Source organism: Paramormyrops kingsleyae, chromosome 13 (assembly GCF_048594095.1).
Source record: "Paramormyrops kingsleyae isolate MSU_618 chromosome 13, PKINGS_0.4, whole genome shotgun sequence".
NCBI lineage: Eukaryota > Metazoa > Chordata > Actinopteri > Osteoglossiformes > Mormyridae > Paramormyrops > Paramormyrops kingsleyae.
Window position 1 is genome coordinate 18,521,690 of NC_132809.1, and position 13,614 is coordinate 18,535,303.

Sequence of the window (13,614 nt, forward strand, 5' to 3'; positions counted from 1 at the left end):
TTCAGGGTGACCTGTTTCCATCAGAGAGAGATATGCATTAGAGGTAAAGGTTTATGCTTGAAAATTCTTCAAAGGATTTGAGTGGCCCAGCAAAGACCCAGGCTTAAATATAAAATCTGTAGTACAGCCTAAAAAAAATGCTGTATTAAATTTACATGATAGAATTGAGAAAAAAAAATCAAAAAGAGAGACTCAAGGCGGTAACCACTGCTGAAAGACTGTCCGGAAGGTACTGGCTCCTACAGAGGGGGTGTAATTACTTATGCAAATGAGACATTTACAGAAAAAAGTTCTAATTTATCACACATTATGAATGTGCAAAAATTGTATTAGTGAAGAGGGGATTATTATGCTTTCAAAATTAAAGGTGTGATAGAACAAAATGAATACTTTGAAGGCACAGCAAGCTGTCGTCAAACTGCAGCGAAATAGGTGGTCACATGCTCTTCAGGGTGGGTGTACGCGGAAGCTGCCCTCCTCCCCCCGGTTGTAACAGCAGAATCTGATGCTTCACGTAGGGCCCCACCCCCCAAAATTGACCGCCAGCGCATCATCAAGGCCCCCAGCTGGCACACGGGTCCCACATTTCCTTGCCAAGTGCCTGCCAATCACCCAGCAGCAACACTGGGGGGGGGCTATAGTGACCCCTGTGGTAGCATTAGCACTTCCATTAGCAGCCCCAAGAAATGTCTGTGGTTAATTTAGCATTTTTTATTTTTAATGTGTAAATGCTATCATTTAATATCTCGCCTTGTGTTTAACACTTAATGCTACTATGACTGCCATGCAGTGGGCACTGACCATGGGCGTGCTTGTTTGTGTGCGTCTTGGGGGTGTTGCAGTACAAATATGACTGTGGTAACCAGCACATTAAGGGGAACCCCTATATTTCACAGCGTCCCCACAGCATCAGCAAAGGAAAATCACTGCCACTGTCCCCATCACCATAGCGACGCAGTAGCAGATTATTGAGCTCTAATCAAACCAAAAGTCATGCACACAGTGCCGAGGTTCTCAGGATTAGGTAAGAGGATAAAGGCCCCACCCACATTTCCTGCTAGGTGGTCTCTCCTATTGCGAAAGCCGGAGCTGGTGGCCCGTATGCAGACTCGTCCTGGTGAACAAGGTGACTGAACACCACATTCACAGCTGAGGAAAACTTCCATTAAACATATATTACAGACCGGGATGTCTTTACTGGTGAAAGTCTACTGAATATTACCATTAAAAACAATAATTAAATGGGGTACAAAAATGTAATAGTAATAATGCCACAAGTAAAAAAAAATATATAAAATTAATCAAATAAATAAAGCAAAATACACCAGGTGGAAACACAGGGCAATGCTTCATTCTGCAGTAATGGATGGAGCAAAAAAGGCTCACTTGTGCCTCCTAGTGGCCAAAAAAGCAACAGCTGCAGCAGTCAGAATAAAGCCAACAGTGAGTGAACACTGACCTACATAACTGTAGTTATTTATTAATAATCATCATCAGTTTGCCATGGCATTATAAAGGAAGCCTGTGCAAACAACCCATTTCACCTAAGCAAAGGCAAAGCCATGCTCAGGGTGGGATTTGGGGCCAGTGATTTGGGAGATGGCCTGGGGGAGGGACTCTGGTCACACTGGCGGGAGGGGAAAACCTGGGGGAGGGACATAGTGGGGAGGGAGGGCACTGGCCAACCAGTAGGGGCTGGCTGCTCGGTACCTGTGAGCTGAAACTGCAGCATATGACAGCTGACCAATCACTACGGCCAACCACTGACAAACACGAGGCATCTGACAAAAGTCATATTTATCCCATTTACGCTCCAATCATCGCACGCACAGCCTGCTTTCATGCAAAACTTTCCAATGAAAATATCCAAATTACTTCTGTGTGTGTTATTCATACAGCTCACTCATACACACACACACACACACACACACCATTCATCTGCCAGGAATGAATTTAATCCAATCTCACCATTTTACTGCCAACATGCTGCACCGATAACCACTAATTTATGTAATAACCCATGGATGAGTAATGCTCTTCCCAAAACAGAGCGCCTGGTCAATATTGTTTTCATGTTATTTCAATGTAACCATTAATTCACAGCTACACACAGCCATCATGCGCCACCATCCCTGACACAGGCCGTCCTTCTGCTGCTAGCGCACTATCACTTTATCTGGAAAAGGACAAAATTCCCACTTGCATGTATATAGAGCAGGTTTTACCCAATCATGTGATCACAGCTGTCATGAAAAACTCAGTAATGATCTAAAGTATCCCATAACGAACAACATACATATAGATTAAGAATGTTCAAGTGTGTTACCACAAAGCAGAAGCAAAATTACAGGCAGCAATAGGCATCTGAAAGAGGTTCAACGGACTGAAGACAAGAGTTTCTTGAAAATATTACAGATTGACCCATTATTTCTTAAAATTCTTTATTCATAAACTTGATGCAAGTTTACAAATTACTGTACATCAAAATTACTCTCGCAATTGGGGGAGGAAGGAATCAAAGCATGCCAATAGTGCATAACTTGATAAATTTGCCCACCACAAGATGGCATCAGCAACAGAATCAGCAATCCCCTCCCCCAAACCTCATCCTGCTGGCATAGCTGTCCAGTGTTTGTATGCGTGACGCTAATGACATCATCATACCCGACACTAAACAAATCAGTTTACTGTGAAAACATTTCATCAGAGCCCTGGCTTCAGGAAAGCAGCAGTTCAGGTCTGAGTTAAGTGTAGGATTGACAAGCTGTGTTAGATATACATTCAAAGGTTAGAATGGTCTAATTCGTCAGATGTAACACTTGGGGGGTGTGCCCAGTCGACACAAAGTGACTGTATTCTGCAACTTAACAAATGGGACTAACGAGGAAAAAAAAAAACCTGAAGATGCCGTTAAAATACTTCAAACATCAGACTGTACACATGATGACACTCCTCTGTTGCTGAAAGATTTCATGATAAAAAGTCAGACTTGTTTACACCCATCAGCAGTGAAGAACTGGCCAGGTAGCTCCCATGTGACCTCTTTACATCAGCATCAAGCATTAAACTCGCATTGTGAAGGTGCAATGGAAACCTTCAGCAGCGGATGGCAGCTGTTAAGAATTAAGAGATGAGGACGGTTACAGCAGCTGCAAAGGCCTCACCGCCCCCTGCTGGCCACAATACGCGGGGCTCCTGCACGACATACTCCCATCAGGACAGCGGGGTGTCACGTGACCATTTCACGGCATTCTTCACATTTGACCCTTAAATGTTCCCACCAAATAAAACTCACAGCTTCTATATTTGACCAGAAATAAACTTAAGTAAACTGGAAAGGGGGGCGGAGGAGGTGTCCCCTACGCCGCCTTGGTGCAAAAGCCCGTTTAAGTGTGGGAGTGATATTTCAGCAGACGATGACAAGAGTACACTGCATCTTGTACATACGAGGCAATTTCTTGCAAAGTCTACAGTTTGTATTCCTGAGTTGTGTTAGTTGATGACGGGAAGATGCTTACAGACGGCTGTATTGCGGGTGCTGGGGAGTGGCAGGACAGCCCCAAGCCGGGCAAGTGGGCGGAGCTTACGAGCGACAAAGCCCACCGCCATGTTGGGGAAGCAGAAGTAAAGACAAGTGACACGGGAGGGAAGGGGCCAACAGAAGGGGCAATAAAAGTGATCGCTTACAAAGGCGTCAGACCAATTTGTTCATTCACTTAAAAGCACAGCATTAGAAGCAGAAAGTTAACCCTTAACACGAAATCAGGCAGCATTACATTTCGCAGGCCTGCTTATATGAGCAAGTCCGCAATTTTGCCAATACACTTCGAGGATGCAAATTTACAACACAATCCATCACTTGTATTCACAATAAAGGTATTTGCTAGTGCTTTGAGGAGTTAGAATCAGAGCCAATCTACAGCTTGTAACCCGAAAGTAATATTTCAAAACCAAAAAAGGCCATTTCTATGAATTTAAAGAAAAACTCTGAATTAGGAAGTGGGAAAGGAAAATAAAGAGCACTGCAATGAGACCAGTATGTCTAAATTCTGTCCACCAATGTGGCAAAGCATGCAAGTGCCGTTTAACGAGCGACATCTGCACCTTGTCACAGGTGGCTTGGTGAGTCTGGTGCTGGGTAAGTTCAGTTATCTGACCGAGAACCCAACAAACAAAATGTGGAGTGTGTCTGGGTGTCGGGGGCTGGATGCAGCCAACAGGACAGGGAAAGGGGCATCGTCCTTTACGGCAGGCACCCTGCCACCTCAAGTGAGCAGAACCTGAAACTGGCTCTACGTACAAATCTTTGCCTGTGGGGCGAGGGAGGGGCAACTGAAGTACCCCAACCCCCCACAGTCTGACAGGCCTCTCCCGTGTCCCGCGATCAGAGCGTAATCCAACGTTACGATATTCCAAGCACTTCACAGGATGGAGGAAGGCCGACCTCTTTGGAGTTAGAGGGGCAGAGATTTAATGTGGCCATCGCCATACAAAATGGCCAAGGTTATGGCTAAAGTAATACAGGGATCTGTTGTAACGGACAATCCAAACTGCAACAGAATTGGACTCGGCAGGACAGGGTGGCCCTCATGCCATTCAGGGGGGGGGCACATCACCAGTCCACAAGAATGGCACAGACAATGCCAGGACTTCGCAGTGCCTACGAGAAAAAGCAGGTCACGTTCGGTCACCGTCTTAAAACCCAGTGAGGGTGTCCAATTGAAGCACTTGTTATTCTACTTGTGAAGAATCTTCATGCCAAACACAGTTCCTGCTTCAGCCAAAGGAGCACTGGTGCAGTCGGTGCTCATGCCTCAAAACCCAGACATCGCGTTAAAAATAAGTTCTCAGAAATACATCTTTACAAGTTTACATGTAGAGTTAAATTTATCTGTGTAACAAAGTTTAAATCCACCAAGCCTTCAGCCTACACTTTCTTCAGCCAAAAGCTAAGAATCTGGAGGGACAGACGACAGACCCCTACGGTCCAGGTGAGCGGGGTGCCATTGTTCTCTGTCCTCTGTCCCCTCCCCCCCCCCACCCCCATTTCATCTCTGACCGACATCGAAAACAATTTAAAATGCTGAACAATCAACACCCAGAGCATCTTATCCCTTTCAGTCTTAAACATTCCAGAAAAAAAATGAAGGGGCGGGGTCAGGAGAAGAGTGAAGCAGTGGCACGTAACGCCATTAAGAGTCTCCATGGTAGCTCGGTCACCATGGTTTCATGTTAAAAATCCCGGACGTGGCCAGAGGGGCGATACCTCACATGAATAAGGACAGAGAATCACAGCTGCCTCTTTCGATTATGACCAAAGACCAGGCTCTCACCACGCTCATTTCATAAAGCCCCCCCTCCACTGTGAAGTTCGTTCTGTATTTTTTCCAGCTCCATGTTTGGCTCCGCTAGCTTCTTAAGCGCCCGCGACAAGCTCAGCCTGCTCCACAAAGTCCATTCATTCTTCTAGCACGTTGAGACGTGGACTCCGAGAGGAAGTGAAAGGAGGGGAGGCGAGGACGCACTTGGGGGCTGGGGTCGGGGGGGGGGGCAGCAGGGAAGCAGGACAGATGTGGCCGTCCGGCAGCAGACAGGAGAGGATGGTGACATTTTACCCAGTGGATGTGAACAGCCTCCAAGCGAAGGCGTTTGGAGGTCAAGCGTATTTGGAGTCGCACTCCCAATAAAGTCAGTTTGAGAGTCAGAGGAGAGAGAATAAGACGGGAGAGACGAGAAAAAAAAAAAAAAAAAAGAACAAAAACAACAAGTGGTCCCAGTGCGCACACTCGGGGAGGGCTTCCTGTTTACCCGTCTTCTTTAGGGGGTGTGTACCAGCCTGCAAGAAGACACACAAAGTCAGCCTCGATGGGAAGGCCCCCGTGTAAAAGGAGAGACGGCCCGTTAAGATTAAGTACTATTGCTGAGTGATTCCCAACAGGACCCGGAAAAATGCATGAGCAGCTACATCCAACAGAGAAGGGCATTACTTCAAGACAAGCTGACATTTACATCACACAAGCCCAGTAAGAAAGTCACAAGCACAATGTTTCAAACACAGGAGACCTACCATTTTTTTCATGAATCTGTACCAGTGATCTATATGATTGCTGTGCTCTGGCAAGATTGTACTGGTTCTGTAGAGAGAGCAAGAACATCACTGATCTTAGTGGACACCTGAAGAGCTTAAGAGCTACACGAGTATGTAAAATACCCAGCACTTGGTAAAGCCAGACACAAAAGCTAGATGGTACTGCAGTGGTGCATCAGAAAAAAAGATCTGGGTCATAAGCATAGATGGATCTTAGACGTTTGGCAGCATCCCAGTGGCAGCATTCGGTGATGGGCCTGCTAGTGATGGGCCATAAAGCGGGTGAGAGGCGGGCCTGCTAGCGATGGGCCATAAAGCGGGTGAGAGGCGGGCCTGCTAGTGATGGACCATAAAGCGGGTGAGAGGCGGGCCTGCGAGTGATGGGCCATAAAGCGGGTCAGAGGCGGGCCTGCTAGTGATGGGCCATAAAGCGGGTCAGAGGCAGGCCTGCTAGTTATGGGCCATAAAGCGGGCCAGAGGTGGGCCTGCTAGTGATGGGCCATAAAGCGGGTCAGAGGTGGGCCTGCTAGTGATGGGCCATAAAGCGGGTCAGAGGTGGGCCTGCTAGTGATGGGCCATAAAGCGGGTCAGAGGCGGGCCTGCTAGTGATGGGCCATAAAGCGGGTCAGAGGTGGGCCTGCTCTCCCACTCACCTTATTGGCTCCAAACTGCACTCTGGCCTTTCCTTTCACTAAGGTGGCGTTGATCTGCATGATGACGGACTCTATTGAATATGCACTGCTCCAACCCTGAGGGACGACAGGAGAGGTGCTGAAACTCACACACACGCACTAATGACTCGGCGGGGCTCTCACAGGAGCGCCGAGCAGCACACACCTGCTTTGTGAGGAGCTCCATGCAGAGGGCACCGCCTCCCAGAACGTAACTGTGGCACAAACACAAAAGCGACACCCCATTAAGCACGCAGCCTGTTCTCCGTGCAGCATTTAGAAAGCCATGGGTCTTGGAACACTAACGCCTTTCCCTACCAGCTGCTCGGAAAGCGACACACAGAACTAGGGGTAGAAGTAGCAAGATTTGCCACAAGATGATTCGATATAGTGCAATATTTGAAATGTAACTGATTCAACTCAGTAATACATGATCAATATTTTCAATATGGTGAAACAAGCAGATTTTAGTGGAATTTGAATTCAAAAGGACAAATGTTACATTTTTCATTTTAGCAAAATGTTAAAAACACACAATTTGCACAAGAAACATTGTCATATTTGTACTATTTTCAGATATGTATAAGTTACTCTGAAAACTTGGAACATAGATGCACTACATGACAAAATATACTGTAATGTATTGATCTCTACTCGCCACGGCAGGGGTCTCCAACTGCGGTCCTGGAGAGCTACTAGCCAGGACGTTTTCTATCCTACCTGGCTTCTGATGAGCCACACCTGCTCATGGTATTTACCTGTAAGGTGAGTCTCTAGATCGGTTTGTGAGAGTGTCTTCAGATTTTTTTTCCAGCAGAATTTTCATGCATTGTCATGGTTTAATGATATGGAATATCACACACACAGACACACACACAGGTACACCACTAATGCACACGTGACTATGGTGAGCAGGAAGCAAAGAACTGCAGCATTTTGCCTTGACACTCACCCCCCGGAAAGCACAGGTGAGACGACTCGCACGAATGGCGGGTCAAATGGAAAATTGTCCTGTGGGAGTCAGAACAAACTGTTAGACTCTAACACATCAAGTGAGACAACAACTACTTCAGACACTCACTTTGTAGGAGAAATTGAGCAGAATGTAGTCCATGCCCTCCTTTTCCTTCAAAACTTGTAAATCACTATGTAACGGGCTGTCTGGGTCTACCCTGGGCGAGGGAGAGAGGGGCAGAGGAGGAGTTAATCTCAGATGTCTGTGGCAAACAATGAAGGACTGCCATCTTAAGGATCACTGCAGCCAGCTTTACAAACAGCAAAATGAGACCCAACCTATTTCAATGGCTTCTCCAAGCCAAGTGTTACTTACGTCCTCAACTTGACGTGCCACTCGTAAAGACTGTCATTGACAAGCTCCACCGAGTAGATTCCTGCAAGAGAAATTCCGTCACATTGCAGCAACTAAGCAATCAGTGGAAGACAAACTAAAGTCCAACTATAAAGTTCAACCACAAAGAACATCATCTTGGCAATTCTAAACCATTGATTAATGGTGTCACCGCCAACGAGTGTCGGCATGCTGGTGCTGGTCACCATCACCTGTCTTGTAGCTCTGTGACCGGTATATCTCCCTGAGCTCCTTCATGAGACGATCGGAGGCCTGCACTGACCCGGACACGGCACCCTGGAAGAGCAAAGTCAAAGGTCACACTGCGAAAAGCTACAACTCAAACCATGTGGGCAATAAATACCAGCCAAAGTTATATGGCTGGTTGTATGCTGTTGGTCACGTTGGCGATATTAATACAAAACAAGCTGCTTATAACTTTGCAGTAATATCCACGGCAAAGTGACAGTGTAAACTTCTGCCGAAAGAGTCATGTTCTAAATCTCATGCATATCATACATTCAAAGCAATAACTTAAAGCCAAAGTGTGACAAAATTAAAGCCCAAAGACATTCAAATTATGTTAATGGATTACTATAATTGCTAAATGACACGTAGATGAGCGCAACTTTGTCCTGGTGCAAAGACCTCCATTAAATTAGCCATAAAAAAATAAAGACAGAAATTGACAGTGAATCAGGGTGAAGGGCAGTCTGCGGACACCACCTCATTCAGGCAACAGAAAGCTGGGAGTCTAAACCAAGCCAGCTAGTCGTTTAATCTTATCATCAGCATTCAGCACACAGAGACGATGCCCATCAGAATCACAACCATTTGCAGCTAAAGAGGCATATTTACCAGATTTCAATGACACTTAACTGCCTTATTACCCAGAAAGCACTTCTACATTGGCACCCCGACCTCCATCAGCGCAGTCAAACTGAGCACTATGGCCTGCCCTTCATGCTGCTCTGCGTATTTTTAGCACAAGCTGGGATAAAGACATCAAGGAGACGAGTGTGCCACAGCAGACGGCAGCAGCCACCTTCCTGGCCGCTTTTCACTGTGACAAAGGGCTTCTCAGCCACAGAGCTGCTGTCCTACACCCCGAGAAGAGGCCTCTCGATCGATACCAAAGAGAACACTCACAACTACCATTCCATCAAGGGTTGAAAAAGGGGGGACTTGAATTTAATGAATATGACTTAGGATCTTGGAGGTTGATGGAAGGACAATTATCACCACAGGCTTGACACACGAGTGAATAATTACAAGAAAACCAGAAAAGAAAAAAAATGATCAGCAAAGTATGTAAAAGCAAACTGTGCTCAGACTCAGGAGCATGACCATGAGAGGCCCAGTACAGCAGACAGAAGGGAGGCTTAGCAAAGCAGCACTTACATTCAAATGGTCCTGCCTTTGGTTTTTGCGGATCTTCTCCAGGATGGCCAGGTTCTCCTTCTCGATCCCATCATCCTCAGACTTCTTGCCATCCACGGGCTCCTCCTCTTTCATGTCATAGTGGTCAAGATCTTCAATGTCCTGCTGCCGTAGGACACAGAGCTGTGAGTAACTACTATCTGAGCTGAGGTGTACATGTATAAATACGTACACAAAAGGCTAAAGACCTCTCCCATATCTTCCTCCTCTTCTTCCTCAGAAGTTACTTCGTCAGGCAGCACATGCTGAAAGAGAAAAAAAAATAAAACCAGACGATTACACTTTACCTGGACACCAGGTCCTGACAAATCTATGTGGGCATTGTTTCAATCTCACTACCATTATTCTTCATCAAAGACATTTTCAGTAAACCTTGAACCATGCTGAGAACATTACAGGCAAACGCAGTGTGATACTTGCCTTCCGCTCAGGGTGTACGGGGCCTGTGGGGAGCGGCTGGTCCAGCATCTCCACATCAGGGTGCTGGGGCAGGTTGTACAACCGACAGAGGTCACAGATCAACCGCTTCAGCTGCTGCAGGAGCTGAGGGTGCAATGACAGATAATGAGCCTTTTCATGCTGCACCTTCCTGCATTCCTGCATGTGCTCAAAAGCCTTCAGTCACAATAGGGTCACTTGATGTTGGAAATCCTGGATTTAGTGCAAGAAGCTTTCCATCCAAGACCGCCCTTTAACATTTTACTACATACTATCCTAGTATTGAAGCCAGGATGGTTACTGAACACACTTCTTTGATCGCAGGAAACCATGTGATGGAGTTCTGTTAGTGATCAGTATGACGCAGCATATGACGCAGCACACAGACATATGAATCAATAAACAAGTTTAAACATGGAACACACCCCTTAGAAAAAAAAAAGCACTTACATCACTGAAAGCAAGAACACATTAAGCTGAGCCCTTTGCTCATGGGATTGTTAAACAGTCACCTAGTAAGTGTCAGCAATTAGATTTTACATCAAATTTCACTTGGCATTAAGCACGGCCACAGATAAAAACTTCATGATTACAAAGAGAAAGTGAAATCGATTACAAAAATAAACCTGCTCCTCAGCATCCTCATTCTCCCAGCATTCTGCAGCAAGCGTGCACACCCACCATTGCCACTGCTCCACCAAAGCTCAAGTCCCTTCACAACCACCCACAGAAATAAACAAAAAAGCATGGATAATAAAACAGTAAAAATAAGACTAAGGACCACATCCTGAAGCACTGGTCAATGCCAGCTATGCCCATACAATATATTTGCCATGTGCAGCAAGGCAGCCCAAAGGACATGCACCGCCGCACGCAGGGGCAGGTGGGCTATACGGCGAGGTCCCTGCTGCACTGCTCTGCAGCGACACCTGCTGGGCTTTGAGTGCCACACAAACCTTCCATGCAAGGAGTGAAGAGAGCGGCTGAGAGAAGGTGCATAGGATGTGCTGCCCAGCTTTAACGACCCACTGGCACTGAACAACTGATTTTCTCCATCTGCACAGAAGCCTGTATATTTTGCTATTACTACCTTGTGTATTTCCCATGTTACTGTGTGTTTTCTACTCTTTGCATTGACGGAGAACCGTACAATAACCATACAATACCTGAGCAAAAGGCAAAACAAATTTTTCAGATCCTTTCAAATGCTTTAAAAACCAGAACAATGGATGGAATCACTTCATGGCACCCTGGTAATTTGTGGCCAATTTCATACTTAATACCGGCAAAGCAACTAGATTATAACATTAGTGGCCTGCATTTCACTACAGTGCCTCAGATTGGATAAAACACCAAGAGCCACCGCATGTGGGGCCTGTAGGGCCACTTACCAAGGTGCTGCCCTTCCTCACATCCTCCAAGCGCTCCAGCACCTGCGCCAGACTGGGGTCATCAGAGTCCACAAACCATATTGGGGGCGTGGAGGGGTAGGACTCCTGACACAAAAGTGTGGGACCATTAGCACGTGTCAAACGCCATTCGGAAAAGGACCAAGATGTCACAACAGTCACTTAAGGCCATATGAATAACACATGTCTGAGGAAAGGCCAACGGGGCATTTAGGCAAGTTACTAATTGTATACTTTCACCCATTATAAGCAGATGAGGCTGACCCATTTCATGTCCTGCAATACACATAGCCCCTTAGAAAATTGAAAATTCTGTCATGAATGTACATACAAAAACATTATACGAATTAGAACTATCTACCGCCATACAGTTACCGGGAAACAGGGCATTTTACGCGTGTAAGTCCAGAGTAACGATGGGCGGGGAGGTAAATCTTTGTATTTACTGACGAGTGTGCGCCGAAAATACTTCTGATGAGGTGGTGGTGCTTGGAAAACAGTGCAAGGGCGAATATCGTTACCCTGCGACGCTAGTTGAGTGTGAAACATCTGATCTGCCGGGTAGTTAAACCTCGAAACGGGCCTGACTCGCTCAGTCAGGCAACGGCCGACACCCAGCCACCGCACCGGGCCGACAAACGCCGAGAAGGCGGGTGGGAGAGCAGCGGCCGCATGCTATCGTTCTGGCGTTGCCCGTTAACGACATCTGGCTTAGGCCGAAGATCCACTCAGTAAACACCGTCAGCACGGCAGAATCCGCGGCCATGGAGATCGATGGGGAAGACGGGCAGCCTGCGGTCCGCCGGAACGGGTCTCCCCTTATCCACAGCATTCAGCGCGAAGGCGCCCGGACAGTCAGGCACCGTTCGCCGAATCCCACTAACAGAGCGACCGTGACGATACCTCGATCGAATTATTGATTAACCAGGTTAGGGTATGTGATACCTGGGCCACATTACCGACTAAGCAGATTAATGTAGTGAGCCGATTATCCATGTTAATGTGGCCGGTAGTGCGTAGCTGGCTAAGGTGGATCAAAACAACCGGTCGCCGTAGCCGGGCATGAAACAAGTCTACCCGTCCAGTCCTCCGCCTTCTAATTAGTTAAAACCCCGCACAAGCCGCCGGGTATGCAAGGTATGGGCTGCCTGTACACCCTAACCAACTAGCATAACGAGCTACCCCGTCTCCTCCTCCGCTCCGTCGGGCCGTTTTCCGCCGCGCCCCGGCCTCGCAGCTCCATCTTACCGTGATATTGCAGTGGATTATCAGCAGCTTTTCCCCCGTCACGTTGAACTGGCAGCTGAGCTCATCGGGCTTCCAGTCTATGATTCGGAAGCGTTCGTGGTTCGGGTCGAAAATGGACTCCAGAAACTTCAGCTCGGCCTTCAGCCCCGACACCGACATCTTCCGCTCATCTCCGGCCGGGCTGCGGGGGGGTAACTCGGGAGCTGCTGCGGCCGAGCAGCGGAGCCTGAACCACAACCAGCGGCTGGAATAACAAAGAAGAGACGCATTTGTTAACGGAAAACGACCTCTTCGGAACGTAATACACGAACCGGCTAGCCAACCAGCTAGTTAACGAGGTAATCAGCACGTTAGACGGGCGACTAAACAACGACGCCTTCGGCTTGCCCGCCGCTCTTTCCGCCGCCGGCGTTACCGATCTCTCCGCCGGCTTTACACTTGCCTGTGGCGTCTGTTAATTAAAGAGAGGCGCGCCGCCCCGGTCCCTCGCGGAAGTACCAACGCAGAAACCCCACAATATCCGTAATAAACACACCCAGCGAAAGCGACTGATACCAACACTTCTTCCGACGGCTGCTCCTTCTGGGGTTTAAAGATGGCGTCGCAGCCTGAGCCCGCAGAGGCCCAGAATGCCGTGCGCGCCCATTAGGGGCAGAACGGTATGGACTTCCGGTCGCGTGGGAGCTTGGTGTATCAAAACGAAGCCCCGGTGTAACGCCTCAGCACTGCTCACACGTTGAGGTCCCAATGGGTCTAAGTGTGCCTCCGCCCAAGTACTATTAAAATTTCTAAAAGTTGTTAAAGAATGGAAGGGGGCCTTTATCTGCCATTATGTACGTATAATGAATTTCCATGGGTGTTTCCTGACAAACCTTTAAATTAGCAGTTTTATCAACTTATTAATATTGCCAAGATAACCAAGTGTGGTTGTGCAGATACCCCCAAGACAAGTCCATAAAGCTTCAGTGATAT

At 47.3% G+C, this 13,614-nt stretch overlaps 1 protein-coding gene across 5 annotated transcripts; it reads right to left on the reverse strand.

Annotated features, from left to right (window-relative positions):
• Positions 1-2,424: 2,424 nt before the first annotated feature.
• LOC111846649 (ubiquitin-conjugating enzyme E2 Q2-like) lies at positions 2,425-13,309 on the reverse strand. Of its 5 annotated transcripts, none has more exons than XM_023817060.2 (14): positions 13,202-13,309; positions 12,643-12,886; positions 11,377-11,481; positions 9,968-10,090; positions 9,736-9,792; positions 9,509-9,652; positions 8,320-8,404; positions 8,090-8,150; positions 7,841-7,931; positions 7,712-7,770; positions 6,926-6,974; positions 6,742-6,837; positions 6,068-6,134; positions 2,425-5,836 (listed from the first exon to the last, which is right to left on the reverse strand). In XM_023817060.2, exons 2-14 carry the CDS (start codon positions 12,799-12,801, stop codon positions 5,805-5,807), a joined length of 1,128 nt encoding a protein of 375 aa, XP_023672828.1. In that variant the 5' UTR covers positions 12,802-12,886; positions 13,202-13,309; the 3' UTR covers positions 2,425-5,804. The 5 variants fall into 5 exon arrangements, with proteins under 5 accessions (XP_023672828.1, XP_023672830.1, XP_023672826.1 ...); XM_023817062.2 differs by having other exon boundaries at positions 9,509-9,649; positions 13,178-13,304; XM_023817058.2 differs by having other exon boundaries at positions 13,178-13,304.
• Between the last annotated feature and the right edge of the window lie 305 nt (positions 13,310-13,614).

Excerpts from the sequence above, each read along its gene's own strand:
- LOC111846649 (XM_023817060.2), bottom strand. The coding sequence starts at position 12,801 with ATGTCGGTGTCGGGGCTGAAGGCCGAGCTGAAGTTTCTGGAGTCCATT. Across the intron at positions 11,482-12,642 it reads TAATCCACTGCAATATCACG|GAGTCCTACCCCTCCACGCC; the intron begins GTAAGATGGAGC and ends CTTTTGTGTCAG. Across the intron at positions 9,793-9,967 it reads CCGTACACCCTGAGCGGAAG|CATGTGCTGCCTGACGAAGT; the intron begins GCAAGTATCACA and ends TTTCTCTTTCAG.